At 55.5% G+C, this 17,060-nt stretch overlaps 5 protein-coding genes and 1 non-coding gene across 6 annotated transcripts; 4 read left to right on the top strand and 2 right to left on the bottom strand.

Annotated features, from left to right (window-relative positions):
- Positions 1 to 483: 483 nt before the first annotated feature.
- On the top strand, positions 484 to 2,049 carry VDAG_07158 (ECM14 protein; the record flags this gene model as incomplete). The annotated part of the gene is made up of 4 exons (XM_009656063.1): positions 484 to 1,026; positions 1,078 to 1,122; positions 1,253 to 1,367; positions 1,427 to 2,049. 4 exons carry the CDS (start codon positions 484 to 486, stop codon positions 2,047 to 2,049), a joined length of 1,326 nt encoding a protein of 441 aa, XP_009654358.1.
- Positions 2,050 to 2,859: 810 nt separating this feature from the next.
- Positions 2,860 to 2,975, top strand: VDAG_20031. Its single transcript, XR_692071.1, has one exon. It is a non-coding gene; the product is annotated as a 5S ribosomal RNA (ribosomal RNA).
- A 1,663-nt stretch (positions 2,976 to 4,638) lies between these two features.
- On the top strand, positions 4,639 to 5,341 carry VDAG_07157 (uncharacterized protein; the record flags this gene model as incomplete). Its single annotated transcript, XM_009656062.1, has 2 exons — positions 4,639 to 5,134; positions 5,187 to 5,341. 2 exons carry the CDS (start codon positions 4,639 to 4,641, stop codon positions 5,339 to 5,341), a joined length of 651 nt encoding a protein of 216 aa, XP_009654357.1.
- Positions 5,342 to 5,802: 461 nt separating this feature from the next.
- Positions 5,803 to 9,796, bottom strand: VDAG_07156 (calcium permease; the record flags this gene model as incomplete). The annotated part of the gene is made up of 4 exons (XM_009656061.1): positions 5,803 to 6,623; positions 6,672 to 6,927; positions 7,015 to 9,391; positions 9,610 to 9,796. 4 exons carry the CDS (start codon positions 9,794 to 9,796, stop codon positions 6,192 to 6,194), a joined length of 3,252 nt encoding a protein of 1,083 aa, XP_009654356.1. The 3' UTR covers positions 5,803 to 6,191.
- Positions 9,797 to 11,526: 1,730 nt separating this feature from the next.
- Positions 11,527 to 12,758, top strand: VDAG_07155 (26S protease regulatory subunit 8; the record flags this gene model as incomplete). The annotated part of the gene is made up of 2 exons (XM_009656060.1): positions 11,527 to 11,761; positions 11,824 to 12,758. 2 exons carry the CDS (start codon positions 11,527 to 11,529, stop codon positions 12,756 to 12,758), a joined length of 1,170 nt encoding a protein of 389 aa, XP_009654355.1.
- Positions 12,759 to 13,380: 622 nt separating this feature from the next.
- VDAG_07154 (tyrosine-protein phosphatase non-receptor) lies at positions 13,381 to 16,404 on the bottom strand (the record flags this gene model as incomplete). Its single annotated transcript, XM_009656059.1, has 3 exons — positions 13,381 to 14,466; positions 14,529 to 15,948; positions 16,049 to 16,404. The coding sequence occupies 3 exons, from the start codon at positions 16,402 to 16,404 to the stop codon at positions 13,381 to 13,383; spliced, it is 2,862 nt and encodes a 953-aa protein (XP_009654354.1).
- Between the last annotated feature and the right edge of the window lie 656 nt (positions 16,405 to 17,060).

Below are 17,060 nucleotides of genomic sequence, written 5' to 3'. Positions count from 1 at the left end.
AGACTACGACGTCGTCATCGGCCGGCCATCTGCATCTTCCAGTCGTTAGCCAGCTTCCTCTTGCGAAGACGATACTGTCAGGGGGGCCGAGGCGGATTTGCTTGTCCCCTTGGCCCACCACGACGATCCGGCGATACCCCTCACCCACCTTGCACGACCTTCCTTTAGTTAGTTGACTCAGTGAGATGTGCTCCGTCGATGCCCCTGGGCCTGCACCAGCGCTGCACCTGCAGTATGTTCCTGCTCGCAAGCTGCGACTCTCCTGCCATGTTGCGCCTTCCGCCCTGCGGCTGTATCGCCGTCATGATGTCGATCCGGCTCAGGTTGCATTGGCGGTTGTGCACGGAAAGATAGTACGCACCGCCAGTTCGGGAGATATAAAAGCGCAGATACCCCCTCCCTCATCCTCGATAGATCGCTTTTTGTCCACCTTGCTATCCTTCCGTAGCTTTCTTGTGGTGATTATTCCTCCGCCGCGTCATGATGAAGTTCCTCGGAGCAGCCCTCGCGTTCTCGGGCCTGGCCGCCGCCGTTGCCTCGGACCCCGTGGTCCGCGACACTATTCCCGAAGCCAAGGTCACATATGACAACTATCACATCTACCGTATCCGCGCCGAGTCGCCGCGCGACATTGAAGACATCGAAGCCCGTCTGGCGTCATTCCACTCGGTCCACTCGGCTGACGCCCTTGAGGTCGCCATCCCGCCGAACGAGGTCCGCTCGTTCGAGGGCATGGGCTTCGACTACACCCTCCTGACGCGCGACATGGGCAAGCAGATCCGTGACGAGGCCGCCCACCCTGTCACGTACCGCCGGTCTCTCGACCGCCGCGGCGAGCTGCCCGACCTGTCGTGGTTCGACAGCTACCACTCGTACGCCGAGCACCTGGAGTACTGGGACGACCTCGTCGCGGCGTTCCCCGAGAACAGCGAAAAGTTCACGCTGGGGCCATCGTATGAGGGGCGTGACATTCACGCCTTCCACCTCTGGGGCGGCGAGGGCAAGAAAGGCGACAAGCCCGTCATTGTGAGTTGCGGATTCGCAGGTAAAATGAGAGCAAGGCTGACCTCGATGAAGCTCTGGCACGGTACTGTCCACGCCCGTGAGTGGATTAGCACCATGGTGAGTCAACCCTGTAGTGCGAAAATCCGAAGAGCCTGCGTCATGAGGCGTAGAAGCTGCGTGGTGTAGCTAGCTCTCAGGGAATACTGCATATTCTCTTCGACAGCTTCCAGTGCTGATCTATTTGCAGGTTGTTGAGTATCTCACGTACCAGCTCATCGACGGATACAAGAACGGCGACAAAAACGTGACCTCTTTCTTCGACGACTACGAGTTTTGGATCATTCCCTTCCACAACCCCGACGGTATGGCGTTTGCCATCTTCTCGGTTCTTCTTCGAGTCTTACTGACATGTCCATGACAGGGTTCGCCTACACGCAAACGACCAACCGCCTGTGGCGCAAGAACCGCCAGCCGCGCCGCAACACGACCTGCATCGGCACCGACAACAACCGCAACTGGAACTACCAGTGGTACTTTGAGCCCGCCGAGGGCTCCGTCTCCCCCGACCCCTGCTCCGAGTCCTTCAAGGGCCGCTGCCCCGGCGACACGCCCGAGAACGTCGCCGTCTCGGCCCTCTCCCGCAAGCTCGCCGAGGGCCCCCACGGCATCCGCTCCTACATCGACTGGCACTCCTACTCGCAGCTCATCCTCACCCCCTGGGGCTGGTCCTGCGACGCCGCCGACCTGCCCGCGACGCTGCCGCGCATGCGCGAGGTCGGCCAGGGCACCGCCGCCGCCATCAAGGCCTCGAGCGGCCGCAACTACACCGTCGGTCCCGCCTGCGAGGTCCTCTACTTCTCGACCGGCACCGGCCGTGATTTCCACCACGGCGCCGCCGATGCGAGCCACTCGTGGACGCTGGAGCTGCCGCCTGCGAACGCTCGTGATGGCGGCTTCATTCTGCCCCCTGCGCAGATCTGGCCTACTGTCAAAGAGCAGTGGGCCGGGCAGCTCTACCTGCTGAACGAAGTCCGCAAGGACTGAGGGAATGTATTGATGAATGAGGAGGGGTCGTTTTCCATCCCAAAGCAAGACATGCCAGAGGCCATTGTGGTAGTACAAACAGGGCTGTTCTGGGTGGCAAAGCTGGGACCTGAGCTCTGCAGATAGTCTGACAATAACTACAAACGTTTTGAACTGCATTGGGCTTCAGATGATGAGTTCCGCTTTATGAATATTCTGTGCAGCCTGTGAAGGGCTGGCTGGAGTTGACAGCCTTAGTTCGGGTTTCGTGCCAGGTCGTGCGCTGCATTTGTACTTATCTCGTTTCTGTACGGAGTGGGCGGGTTTGCTGGGACGCATGACATGGCTCACCTCATCCAGATTGTCCGAGACAGAGCGAAGAAGGTTGATGTATTGCATGTTCTGTGAGGTTGACGAGGCATGTTATATATTATAACGGTCCACCTCCGCGAACAAAATCAATAAGAACCGATGCGGCGTCGTATCACGAGCGGCAGAGACCACGTGCAAAACATTATAACACACATACGTAGAAGGCTCATACCCTGCTTGTTGTTACGGTCCGGCCACAGAAGGGGTCAGTGACAGCACTCTCACACGGCCGTAAGCTTAGCTACTCAAAGCAATCCAATGGCGCCAGAAGAATATATATTGAATCAAGGAGTCCCAGATCAAGTTACAGGGTCTTATGAGGTAAGTGATACAAGGCCTAGGAGAAAAAGGGTTGGTTCAAGGCTGTGTTATCATTCGAAGATATTGCGTCAGATCGATCAGTCCCCAACGCATCACCGCGACCATCATAAGCCACCGACGCAAGCTGAACCAGCACATACGATCATACCTATTAGAAAACTCGGGATCCCGTCCGCTCTCCTAGCGATAAACTAATAAGGGCCGGACTAGTAGTTGGGTGGGTGACCACTAGCGAATCCCTGGTGTTGTATGTTTTGCATTTTGCAAGTGGCTAGCAGACATGTACGGTGGGTAAATGCTTCCACTGCTCCACTTCACTTGGAACCCATATAAATGGGTAGGCTCATGATTGTCAACAAGGTCAGGTTGTTTAGGTTTCCAATCTTCCGAATATAGCAAGAAGTGATAGCATCGTGACAATGCCCATGTACTCTGTGGGCCAAGCAGCCAGAGCTGGAGGCGGTAAGAGTGATTTCCATCTGCCTTGGCGGGCGTGGTGTACGCATCGTGTTCATCAATATCCGCTAATAAGATATCGATATCTCGCTTGGAGCATGAGCTGTAGCGTAAGGAACCACCATGCATTGCTATCGGAGCTGATGGACGTCTGTATGTCTACCATTTCGACAGCTATACGAAGAGCGTAATCCAGGGGTTTTCGCCAAGGCAGGGCAGAATATGCTGGTCCAGGTCAGCGAAAGAGTAGTGGATCTAACATGTCTTAGTTCGTCATATAAGGGTTCCTTGAGCAGGTGCTGAAAATATGTGAACGCTTGTCACGTATTGTCGTCTGTTAAGCCATGATGTTCCTACGCATCGCCGTTCTCTCGATCAGTTATCATCAGCCACCGTAGTGATGAGATGCGTTGCCATGTTCTATGTCCTCATGTTGCGGTCACCGCCATCGTCTTCGTCGTCTCTGCCGCCGGCATAATGACGACGGATTTATGCCTCCAGCAGGCATCTGACTCACCGCCAGCTTGGCTCCCGCGTCGTTCCACAAGTACCAGCTTAAAGAGAGGAAGGCTTCCGGGACCTCCTCTAGTCTATTCTGCAGTGGTTTACCAGTGATGTTACTCCGTCGTTTGGCATCGTGAAACACATTGTGGCAGGCAGGACTCTGAATAAAGATGCTGCTAACGGCTGGATCAGCGCTTGATAAGTAGTAACTAGCGAAGACCTAGTGATGTACATGTTGGTTTTTGATCTGATGACAAATTAGCGTGGTGGATGAGGGTTCAAGGCAGAGGCTCACGCTCATCAACCTGCACTGAATCGTACAAACTGATAAATCGAGCTTGACAGACGCTGTCGCCCAAGCTGTTCATAAGATCCCCTTTTCACTGGAATGTTGGCCCCCTTGGAAAGCCCCAGAGCAGCCCCAGTGGGATCGGGCCGGTGGCCGCAACGCCCAGCCCTGCTGTCGGTCGGGAATGCAAGGGCTAGTGTTCGTTGACGTGTTGAAAGACAATTGTCTCGGCTGTTGATCTTGACATCTCGTCGTTGCCCCAGATCTTCTGGCTCTGCGCCATAGAATCGACAGGGGATGCTACTGCCTGCCATATCCTCCTGAGCAGAGTTTCGATCGATGTCATTCGCATGCGACAATGATTCACCCATAACTGGCAAAGATCTCGCTGAACTTGCGACGACGGTTTGTTGAGGCGGAATGTGATTACGAACTTGCGTGCCCGGATATGCTTGGATTTTCTGTCACAGCGGTTTCTGAGCGGTCATCGGACGCCTTTCGATTAACTTTATCCAAGAGTCAAGCCAAGAGCAGGATACTAGCTTTGAAGATATAAAAAGCGCCCTGTTCAGCGTCTTGTGACGGGGAAACATCACCTCAACTCAACCACACTACAACACTCCACGTCTCCAACCGATCCAACCAAATAACCCCGAAATATTTTCACCATGAAGACCTGTGTCATCGCTACTCTCGTTGGTGTCGCCATGTCGGCTCCCGCCATGCGGACTTCCATGGACGCGCCCATGATGGAAATGGCCAACAGCCGGCCTATGGACATGGACATGGGTTCCTCCACACCGGCCATGAGGAACACCATGAACATGAAGGACGCGTCGTCGTCAATGGGCATGGCGAAGCGTGAGCGCGTGGAGATGGGCAACATGGCTCCGACCATGAAGAAGACTAAGGGCATGAAGATGGGTTCCATGGCCCCGGCCATGAAGACCGGCATGGCCACGAGGTCTACGATGGACATGGACATGGCCAACCGCAACTCCGCGACCAAGGGCATGGAAAAGAACAAGGACGTGGACGCCATCGTCGCGGCCATGCTGATGGAGATGGCCCACCGCCGTCCCGTGGCCGGCATGGTCCGCCGCCAATCTGAGGAGGCATTCCAGGGAGTTGTGGAGGAGTGCAAGACGAAGCTGGCCAGCGGTGGTAGGTACTCCCCAGAAAATACTCCATTACGCTTTACTGACACCGAGTCTAGAAGTCACCTCTCTTGACAACTGCGTTCTCGACACCCTTGGCATCAACCGCCGCCAGGTCACCGGCGATCAGGACCAGCTGGCACAGATCACCCAGGAGTGCACTGAAAAGACCCCCAACGGTAAATCAACTCGAATCCAAGGTGTTCACTATTGAAAGTATTGACGATTCTCGTGTCACAGACCAGGCTGCCATCTACATATGTCTGCTGCAGGCCGCCCAGAGCCTTATCATCACTGAATGATAAGCGTCATTAAGCTTCCCTTCCCCCAGGTGACATGGGGAAAATGTTGCGATGTTGATGATGTTACACTCGTTTTGAGGACCATGAAATATGTTTGCTTGTTGGACAGGTATCTACTATAGTTCAAAAGCAAAGCGGCTATGAATGCATTTTTGTTAGCTAAAGAGCTCATACGCATATGTTGATGGCCTGATTATCTGTGATATGTACACGCGAAGTAAATGTACTTGTTTACTATGTGCCTGTTTCCCAAGATCAAACAAAGTAGTCAGGACATCCGATGCCATACATAAGGACCTCGCTCTCAAAGTCAAGCTCGTGTCTTAAGCACGCTACCTAGGGAAGGCTCTCTTCGCAAAGCCACACAAGTTCATGAGCATTGTATTCCCTATCAACCTCTTGTATCGCAAGGCCAAAGGGACGCACGCCATCGAATCCTTGTTTGCACCCCAGTTTGCGAAACACGCCGTCACGACGGCAACATTTCACGTGTACGGGAAACACACACAGTTGTAGACAGGATCAATGCTAAGAATAAAGCACAGCTTGACAGACCCAGGTGGTAAAGAATGATAGCCCCAACTCCGTAATTATCGCCAACCATGCAACGCGGCCCAAGGCCATTGCTATGTACAGCCCCTAGGCTGCGAACACGGTCCTAGCAAGACCCTTGAATGACCGAAAGCACAAGACACTAGACCGTCACACATGCCATATTACTCAATCAACCAGCCCTATGCACACAGTAGCGACCCTCACTCTTCATGCTTCGAATACCGCACCACCAGTCCGCCGCCCGATTGTTTTGAAACTCTTGTAGGCTCCATCATTGCCCATGATGTCGAACCTGTTCGGGCCCATGGCATCCTGGGAGTATCCGGAAAAGTAGTATCCGACGATGACAACAAGGTAGGAAAGCAGTAGGATGCTTCCCTTGAAATAGTTGCTCTTACCCTCACCGTACATGTAGCTGAGGAGGAAGACGCAGAGAATGACGAGGACCATATCCCACTCGGGGAATAGCAACGCGAATGTATACCGCTCGAGGTCTTCGCTGCTAGGCAGATCCATGGGGTAGAAGGCTGAGAAGAAGACGAGCGCGGGGACTTGCAGCAAGCAAACCTGAAGCGCGTACGCTGAACCAATTTCCATGGACAAGGCGATGTTTCCGTTCATGGCGAAAGAGATGGCGTTCTACGCTGATTAGCACATGTCATGGATGTTTGTAGCGTTCAGACGTACCAAGAACTCAGTGGTGTTGGGGACCAGGGCAAACAAGGTAATACCGAGGAACTTCTCGTCAATGGCGAAACCTTCCAAAACGACGTCGACCGTGTCGACCAGAATCTCGGCGACAATGGCGTACAGCACTGTGGCGCCCATGAGTACGATCGAACTCTTGAGACGACTCCAGTTTGGCGCGTCATGCCCACCGTGGGCGTTACCGCTGATGGCAGCAGCAGCCGGATCTTCGACCTCTGGGAACGGGGCAGCGCGGCTTGTTGCCGGGCGTGGAGTCGTGGGCACAGTGTTAGTCGGCAAGCCCGAGCCTCGACGAGGAAGACGGGCATCTCGGGCCGCGAACGTGGCAGCAGTGGCAGCAATTTCGGCGACTTCACGAGCCAGAGCGTTGTTGTCAATCTCTGAAAGACCAGAGAGGTGCATGCCAGCGCGGACATCACTGCCGCTAACCTTGGGAGGGACTTGGTGCGGAAGGCCGGAAGCTCCGTTCGCAGAGCCAGTTGTCAATGTAGAGCCCTGACGCGTGACGTCCTCTGACCTAGGCTGCAGGCCAACTTGCTTTTGTGTGTGACCGAGAATGCGTTTGTACAAGTGCGAATCTCGAATATCGGCGCTCGAGCTGCCAGGCGCCTCGTGGAACGAGTGGGGAACGGAAGGTCGTGTCGATGTTTGTGTGGGGGGTTCATCATGCTTCTTCTCGTCCAGCTGATCTTTCCAAATGATGGCGGCATGTGTCCGGAGGGTGAACCAAAGACCTACAATATAGGATAGGAACAGCAGACAGGCGCAGAAGTAGCAAAAGGGACGCACCGCCTCCAGGTAGAAGCGATCGTTCAGGGCTGGTGCTTGCGAGAAGTAGCACCTTCGACAGTCCCGGCTGTCTCCTTGGGCGATAGCCTGACTGCCGTCATAGTCCAAGCAGTCAAGACAATTCAGCTCGTGCGTACCATAAATTTGGTAAAAGAGAGTTGGTCCAAATGCGCCAATGACGGCAAACAGAAGCATCGTGGATGTGACGCCAGCCGACTTGGCGTTAAACCGTTGAGTCTTGCGCTTGATGGCACCAAAACACATGGAAAGTCCCGGAAGGAAGAGGATGCCCGCAAAGATGCTGCCAACGATGCTGCCCTCTACAAGTTGCCCTTTGCCTTGCTTCAGGGCCACGCAATAAAGGAAGACCTCGACAATGGTGGAAAAGAAGGCGTTGATTGCAGCACCCAGACCCATGGACGACTGAGCTGAGATGGAGGCGACAGCTTGGCCAATGAAGTACGCCAGAGGTATGATGGATAGCAGACCCATGACGAACAGGAAAGCAGGCGAGGTGATGAAGATATCCATGTGTAGCATGTTTTCGAGGATGGCCCAGTCCAGGATGACAAAAACAACAACGCCCATGAGATTGATGAGGAAGATGTTGGTGCCATCAACGGTGTACTTCCAGTATCGGGTTCCCACAGCGCGATAAGTGCACAGAAGTATCGACGCGTTTTGTCCGTTGGAAAGGCGGGCATAGCTGACATCCGAGTCGAAGGACAGCGCGAGAGGGTGGCGTCGGAGGTGATCGAAGAGCAGCATCGTGACCTTGCCCATCGGGATGGTGAAGACAAAGAACCAACAGATCAGAGACACGATGATCAAAGATGGCGTCAGAAGGAAGTAGAAGAACAGGAAGAAGGTAACGCGGCCTATGTTCCACTGTCCACGACCGAACAGTCGCCTCTTCAGCCTGGGAGGGGTTTGGCTCCTTTCGCCTCGACGGGACCGACCGAGGAGGCTGTCGGTCTCACTGAGCTCGGAATCAATACTCCGTCGTGAACGTCCAACGATCGATCGATTGCGCTCCGGGCCGAAGAACAGTCGTCCATACTCAAGGTCGCCGCTCTGCCACTGCTCGTACTCTGAGATGCTCCGCCCTTCGCCTTGGTCCTCGTCCAGGTAGGCGTCGTCCTGTTCCAGGCGTACGTACTTGCCGAAGGGGTAGAACAGGTAGCCAGCAAGACCCCATAGGACTCGCCCATATTCTCTACCGCTGGGTGTGGCGGCAAAGAAGAAGCAGACAAGGGCGCCGAGGGCCGCGAATGTTGCCATCCACCAGCCGAAAAGGATGGTCCAGAGGAGGTTGAAGAAGACCAGCCAGGAGCTGACCTTGAGACCAGGAGAAGAGTGAATATCTCCCTCTGCCGTTTTTTGCACAGATCGATCTTTTTTGTACAGCGCAGGCTTCCAGAGTCGAATACCGAAGGGATGCGTTTCGTTGATAGCCTGCTGCCGATCCTTGAGTGTGAAGCTCTCGGCATCACTGATGTCTCCATCCGACTCGCACTCAATGTCTTCTTCAGGAGCCGCTTCGCTTCCATCATCGGACATCTCTTCAGCGGGTTCGTCGTCGGCACGAGGTGTCTCGGGTTGCTCGTCGTCGTTTTCTTCGGGCTCGCTACGCGAGGATTGTACTCTGGATAAAGTATTGCCTAGCTGGGGCCTCCTGCGGGTGCTGTAGCTTTGCTGCTGATGATGTTCCCGGTGGCGTTCGGCAGCATCTGCAGCAACCTCATCAAGATCGTCCTCAGTCGAGAAGACTTCACCTCGGTGGGGAGCAGCAGGATTGGTCGGTCGGCGTGGCATCGGGGGCTTTCGCGTTCGTGAAGCCTTAACACGGTCGGGTCCCAGCATGGGAGATCGGACAGGTTGAGTCGATCGCGAGTGGGCTCGGTCGTGGGCTGAGGATTCTCCAGGGTATTGCGGTGTTAGACTTTGACTGCTTTGCATGGAGCCTGGAGAAGCAAGAAAGAAACATTGTTAGCTGAGCAACAGGGTTACGCGCGGCTTTGGGTCACGCTGAGATTGATCGGCTTGGGGTCGGGCTCGGCTTCCGCCCCCGGATCCAGTGGAACATGTCAAGTGGCACCGGTTGAGAGAATGGAAGCTGTAGACGTACCATAGCCAGCTTCAGGGCGCCGCCTGACCGTCTCAGTGGACTGGAAAGATTGGAAGCTCTCAGATAAACCCTCGTCGCGACCAGCGCCGTAGGATTCGTATCGAGTCGGACGCCTTGTGTCTGTGGGCGAAGCGTTGGACGACTCGCCCTGGTTGGAGGGCGTTCCTGACCTATCGGAGGGATCCATGGTGGCGCGAAGTTGAGCTGAATCGGTAGAATCGAGTCAGTCTGCTGAACGCAGCACGCAGCACTCAGCGCGAGGTTGTGGAAATGCTGTGACTGGTGTCGCCGTGGGTTGTGTCCTCGCAAATTCAGCGTGGCAGGGTTGCTTGGTGCATGGCAGAATCCGCTGGGTGCAAGGTTGTGTGTCAAGCCGTCGTCGATAGGTTGTTTGTGCTGTGGTGCTGTGGAACGCACAGCTTTTTGGGTGCCGTTGACAAGAGAGTGATGTGAGCTGGTAGGTGGAGAGGGGCAAGAATAATATCGCAACCCAAGCTGGGGGAGGAAGAGAGAGGTAAACAAGCTGGCCAGCCGGAGGCAGCTTGAAGCTCGAGCTTCGGGAATTAGTAGGTAGGCAGAATGACAGGGTCTAAGAGCTGAAAAAGCCGGGGGTGGGGGTGCGGTTCGATGTTGGGTCAGGTCGGGCAGGAGGCAGATGGGTAAAAACTAGAGAGGGGCCGTTGTACCAGGCGCGTCGTGTCGGCTTGTCGCAAAAGCACGTCAGGTCAGGTGTTGGCAAAAAGATGGGAGAGACATGGAGATGTGACGGAGAGACATGAGGAGAGACGACTGATGAGGTTCATTCCTGCTATGGCTCTTGGTCTTTGCAGTTGGTCTTCAAAGCCAAGGGAAGGTAAGACCTAGTGTTGTTAGGCTGCGCTTCCCTCGCATCTTCAGTGCTCTTTGCTCCATTCCTTCCCCAGACTCGTGGCATCGGGCCCCACGGCTGTTTGTCCGTTTGCTCCCTCCCTCCTCCCTCCTCCTCATGCTTACCATCTGCTGAGTCTGTCGACTGTACCTACCTTGGGTAGTGATGGCGCATCACTGCCGGCCGGTCCGATGGTTACTGGCTCCCGATCATCTGCTCATCAAGAAGCACCCCGTAAGCCGACCGAGAGACACCAAGCCGTGACGAGGGGCTCGGCCTGCATCTCCATGGTCATGTTGGCCATTTCGGTAACACCCCTTCTTCTCACCCATCTCCACCAAGGTGGCATCATGAGGCGTGATTGGCAATATTTTCTCCTCCGTTCGACTTACTAGTGCCGGATGATTCTTAGTGGTAGCGGTGCCAGCCGCGACTTGCGATCCCTGGATCCACGCCGATGAACAGCCTGTAAACGTGTACATGGTACCTCCTCTCTGCTAGGGTCCCTCCTTTGGGGAGTCCCATCCACCGTCCATTCGTTGCCGAGTTTTCGATCAGGAGGGCGCTTATCCGATTCGAGAAGACGTCACTGTGCATCCCTGTCAATGCACAAGGCATTCTCTGGGCACTGATGACAACAGCGCAGTACATGTACATGTACCATGTACACCGCAGGTGGGTCATCGATGCGATGCGATGCATGGCCATTGCTTTGCACCTGAGTGGCGGACGGTGAACCCCATAAACCTGGCGCCCCCTGCTTATCTAAGAAATCTATCTGCATTGCACTGTAAGCAGCACGTGACCTTGGAAGGCCACCCCGGACGCGTACCCAATGGCTTGCCTGAGCTGTGACAGCGACAGCGGTGCACTACAGCCAGCCTTGCCTAGCACATTGCTCTGTTCCCGATACTCACCTCATCACGATAACCAAATCGACGACTTTCTGCCATTGCGAACCATCTTCTACGCCTAGTAACTCGTTCCTACCTAGCCGAAAGCACAGAAACAGACCATCCTTCAAGCGCCCCCCGGGCACCAACGTCGTCATGGCGCTCGATAGCTACTATCAGAACAAGATTGAGGCGATGAAGCTCGAGATCCTCAAGGGTCAAGCTGTCCTCCGCCGTCTTGAAGCCCAAAGAAACGACTACAACTCTAGGGTGCGTTTGCTGAGGGAAGAACTTGGTCTGCTGCAACAACCAGGCTCCTACGTCGGCGAGGTGGTCAAGGTCATGGGCACGAAGAAGGTTCTTGTCAAGGTGCATCCTGAAGGCAAATATGGTACGCATCACTGTCCCCCCGACTGTCCAGGATCTGTCCTCATTCTGATAATTCTTGCGTAGTTGTCGATATCGCCGACTCGGTCGACGTCACCAAGCTCACCGTCGGCAAGCGAGTCACTCTCCTCTCCGACAGCTACAAGCTCGAAAAGATGCTCCCCTCCTCCGTCGACCCTCTCGTCTCCCTCATGATGGTCGAGAAGGTGCCCGACAGCACCTACGACATGATCGGCGGTCTCGACCAGCAGATCAAGGAAATCAAAGAAGTCATCGAGCTCGGCCTCAAGCACCCCGAGCTCTTCGAGTCCCTCGGCATTGCCCAACCAAAGGGCGTCCTCCTCTACGGCCCCCCTGGCACGGGCAAGACGTTACTCGCCCGTGCCGTCGCCCACCACACCGACTGCAAGTTCATCCGTGTCTCGGGCTCCGAGCTCGTGCAGAAATACATCGGCGAAGGCTCTCGTATGGTCCGCGAGCTCTTCGTCATGGCCCGCGAGCACGCGCCCTCCATCATCTTCATGGACGAAATCGATTCCATCGGCTCCTCCCGCGTCGAGGGCTCCTCGGGCGGCGACTCGGAGGTCCAGCGCACCATGCTCGAGCTCCTCAACCAGCTCGACGGCTTCGAGCCCACCAAGAACATCAAGATCATCATGGCCACCAACCGCCTCGACATTCTCGACCCCGCCCTCCTCCGCCCCGGCCGCATCGACCGCAAAATCGAGTTCCCCCCGCCGTCCGTCGAGGCCCGCGCCGACATTCTCCGCATCCACTCGCGCAAGATGAACCTCACGCGCGGCATCAACCTCACCAAGGTCGCCGAGAAGATGAACGGCTGCTCCGGCGCCGAGCTCAAGGGTGTCTGCACCGAGGCCGGCATGTACGCCCTCCGCGAGCGCCGCGTCCACGTCACGCAGGAGGACTTTGAGCTCGCCACCGCCAAGATCCTCAACAAGCACGACGACAAGGAGGTTTCCTTGGGCAAGCTGTGGAAGTAGACGGAAGACGGCGACAATGGCCTCTTCGGTCCGTCTCGTTGGGGAGGGGGAATTGTCTGCTTTTTCTTCCCTTTCCGGCCCACGGGCTGCTCTTGACAAGACACAACGCGTTTGGGAAGGGGGGGTTGATGCGGCGCTGTTTAGGCAGGGTGGAAAGCAAGGGCAGCGAGCGGCGACAGCGCCTCGGAATGCGCAGCGGCGAGTACGCGTTGCTGCGCGCTGTATGCTAATATGTATCAAAATAGAGCATGGACATGACCCGACCTTTGCCCATGAAGCATCCCCTTAACATCTCTACGTGGACGTGCTCACCTCGCGCCTGTGTTCCTACACATCACATGGTATTGATCACCTGCTGAGGCTTCATTGTATGGGGCATATCATCCATTCATTGCACGCGTTACGCTACCTACACCTACGCGTCATCGTCGCATTCTCTCAACCTTAGGTACCTAGTCTACTACGTCGGACGCAGACCTATCTGCCGTCTCGCCCCCTCGGCGTACGGCTTTGATGGCTGGAACGCGGCGCGTGCACTACGGACACCTTCCAAACGCCGCCCATTGCAAACGCCCTACGAATTTCCCATCGCTCGCTACTGATGCAACATATCCGGCCAAAATCAGCTGCTCCGGTGGTGCTGGAGGCTACCGCTTCGGGCTCTGCTCGTGCCGCTGGTCGCCGCACCCACGCTACCCCCCTCATGTAATCTGTAGATGTACTCCAATATGGTCTCATAACACAGAACAAACTGTCGGAGACTCTGAACCATGCTGAGTCGCTGCCTACGGAAGTCCTCCACAGTCTCAGAAATGAGGTCAACCGTGTCATCCCCTACCCACGCCGTGTTGAGTGGTGGGCCCTCCCAAGCTGGCTTGCCCTCTGGGCTTGAGCGGTTGGATCGCTGAGGGGACGTGGCAAAGTTGAACGCCTTCTCCTGGGCCGTCTTCGGCGACACCGCTTCCTCTACTTGGCGCTCTCCGCTCATCTTGATGTCGCCGTCCGAATCGCGCTTGCGGACTGGCTTCAAGGTTGTCCGCGCCAGACGCTGCCGTTTGAGCATGTCGATCACGCTGTCCACGGTGCAAAAAGTTCCAGTGCGACCGCACCCCGCCGAGCAGTGCACCAGCATTGGTCGCGCCTGTGCATCAGCTTCCGGCTCGTCGTACCAAGCCATCGGCGGATCTGACGATGCGCGTGGACCAGTCACCGATGGCGTGTCTATAGGCAAAGCCGCGCGCTGCATGACATTGGCCAGTTCCACCAGGCCGAGGAGGTGGGAAGGTTGAGCCGGTGCGCCAAAATCAGGCCACGACGGATAATGAAGATGCGTTATCTCACGAATTGGCGCAAATGGATGCGCTGCGTGTGACATGGCGAACTTGCGGACGATGACGTAGGGTGAGTCGCTGGATGATGTGGAAGCCGGGGCCGGCGTTGCTCCTTCCAGCGACGTCGTAGATGTCGTCGTATTTGCTCTTCTTCGGCCCATTTCTGCTGAAGGTTGAGATGTCATCTGTGCATTCGAGCCAGAACGATGCTTGTCAATGTCTAGGGAGACTTTCTTTTCAGACAGAAGCCTGAGCTTGGTGTGGCCAAACTCGTTGCCTTTCCAATATGGATGGCACTTGAGTTGACCACCTTCGGACTCGGCTGTCAACATGACGATGACCCGGATGTCTTGATCCCAAATCACGGACCAGAAGTCCTGCAGCATGTTAGTTAAGGCGTTCGTCAGTTTACCAAAGGAGAAGAAAAAAAAACACCAACCTCGTAAGTGGCAGGTAGAGGCCCTTGAGCCGCAATGTATCGCTTGTTGCTCCTCGAGGCCTTGATATGACTAGCGTTGACATAGTCGCAAGCTCCACTCTCTCGACCCTGCAGCTTAACGCGAGAATGGTCAAAAGGCAAAATGTCCTTGTAGCGATTCTTGACTCCCTTCTCGATACCAGAGAGTTGGACTGGAATCGTACCCATTGATTTGGACTCTGGGTTAAACACGGAATAGGCCTTCTTCATCCGTGATTGCTCATCCTTTTCGATATGCAAGAATTTGTCGGACACCTGTTGTCCGTGATCGCCAAGAGTGGATGCGTCCCGGAGCCAGCGTGGAAGTGTAGGAGAGTCCAAGCCTTTGGGTCGCGCAATTTCGAGCTGGCCGACTCCGTCTGCGAGATCCATATTTTGTCTGATGTTCGAAAAAAACGGGTTGGGGTTATTTGATGCGTTCGGTAGCATGACGCCTCCAATAACGGGTAGGATACCTGCGTTGCCACTACTATTGTTACCGAGGGGTCCAGAGCCGCAGTTGGTGCCAGTTGGAGCGCCGGTTTCGACAAAGTCAGGGTATGCTTCAGAAAACGCTTTGAAACCGCCTCGCAAGATGAACATGCCACCTTGGTAGCCTTCGGCGACGAACTTCTTGACCATATTGACGCAAGACATGGCGTCGCGCTTTTCTGAGGAGTGCGAGTCGTACACGACTAGGTTTTGCGTGGACGCCCACTTCGTAAACTGCTCTTTGTCTTCGGGATTCTGAAACGTTTGTTGGAGCTTCGTCAGATTAAAGGTCGGTCGCTTTAACAAAGTAGTAGGCGTGCAAAGATTGAGAGCACTCTTTACTCGCGCATGCAAATATTGTTGAGACACTCTCAAGTCCAGCAACAGCAGGTCAGTGTCTCTAGTCTGCGATTCCAACAGCGACTTGAGATGCGAGGGACTGATCAGAGATGGGCCATGCTCCATGTCGGCAGGCAATGTCTCGGCTCGCTGGTGCGATCTGCCCAGTACAGATGGTGTTGGCGGGTCTGGCCTGCTGTTCGGTATGGACAGTCTCGGGTGGCGATCCTCAACAGAGGACAACATCGTCCTCCGTTCGAAAGAGGATGCAGATTGCCGTGGAGATTCGGATCTGGGCATGCCCAAGATTGAAGCAGGCTGAACTGATGATTCCACGTCCGGTCTAGAATCGGACGACACGTAGGCTGAATCGTGAGAGCTGGCCTGATCGACATCCATACGGCTTGCAGGTCGTTCTCTTGTCGTACGGCTTGCTGGTGTTTCTGATATGCTATCGCTAGCGTGAGTATGCCATCTGGGAGGAGGACGAGGGCGAGCAGGAGCAGCAGCAGGACCGGCGTCGCCTGGTGTGGACGGTGCGCCAAAATGCGAGGATGATAGGTTGAAGAAGCTTTCGCCGCGGTTCAGATCGGCCTGCCTTCTAAAGGCCTCCTAGTCTGGGTTCGCGTCGATGGTAACCTGTCTTGGGAGGGCGGCAGTGAAAGACTTACCGAAGAGGTAGGGGGGCTCCAGTTATCGCGAGGCAGGAGTGAGCTGTCCTCCCGTCGTTGGACGACTCGGCAGGGCGCCAGCCAAAGTAATTGGGACTCGTAGCTCGCACATCTGCAATTCTGCCGGGAGAGAGCCTCGGCGGAGGAGGATAGGCTTGGCCAACAGAAAATGGCATCCTTGGAGAAGCGACGGGAGTAGAGGCCTTGGAGCCATGAGAAGATCGTTTGGCGTGGGAGTTGGAGCGGGAGTGAGCACGACCATGGGAGGACCGTGGCGCTCCTGATGGTCTTGTTGTTGACGGGGTTTTCATCGCGTAGTGGACAGGCGTCCTTTCGCCGGTCTTGGACTCGGTCATAGTATGCGGTAAGGGGTAAGTAAGTACGTCGAGGAGAGGCCAGAGCTTTCGTCTACGCGGTCAAGCAACGGGTCAGAGTTGGCCACATTAAATTAGTCCATATTGGCGATGACTTTAGGGTGAGGCAATGGTGAGGTTGGTCTAGATGTGGTGGCGGATCCCTTTTTTTCCTCCTTCGGGATGATGTGGTGGCTAGATGGGGCGCAAGAGTTGGCCGTGACGAAGGTGGCGAGCTTGGACCGGTGACGTCTACGTTGTCGACGAGTCGCCTACGTTGCGCGATGTTCTGCGCTGTACGAACAGAAGAAGGTCGAACCGTGAGTGGTGCCTGATTAATTCTCTTCGATGAGATCCCAAGTGGCGGAAAGAGCCCTTTTGCGCCTTCCCAGACGTGAGTGCCAAAGTAGGCAGGTCCAGAGGGTGATGGTGGTGGGAGAGGGGATGGGTTTTGGAAAGACGGTCGAGGCAGGTAAAGCCAGGGCGGTGACGGGGCGGACCTGTAGTGCCGGTCCGATGAGACACGCGAGTCCAGGAGGTGGAGATGAGATGGCAGCGGTTGAGCTCGTCGGCTACCCAAGGAAGGAAAAGAATGCCTCAAAGACGAGGATAGAGAGGAATTACAGCAACAATACTGTACAAGCGGCGCTCAAAATATT

The sequence above is a fragment of the Verticillium dahliae genome, genomic scaffold (assembly GCF_000150675.1).
Source record: "Verticillium dahliae VdLs.17 supercont1.15 genomic scaffold, whole genome shotgun sequence".
NCBI classification, from domain to species: Eukaryota; Fungi; Ascomycota; class Sordariomycetes; order Glomerellales; family Plectosphaerellaceae; genus Verticillium; species Verticillium dahliae.
Note: the sequence above shows the minus strand (reverse complement) of the source record. Positions and strands in the feature narration are given on the sequence as shown.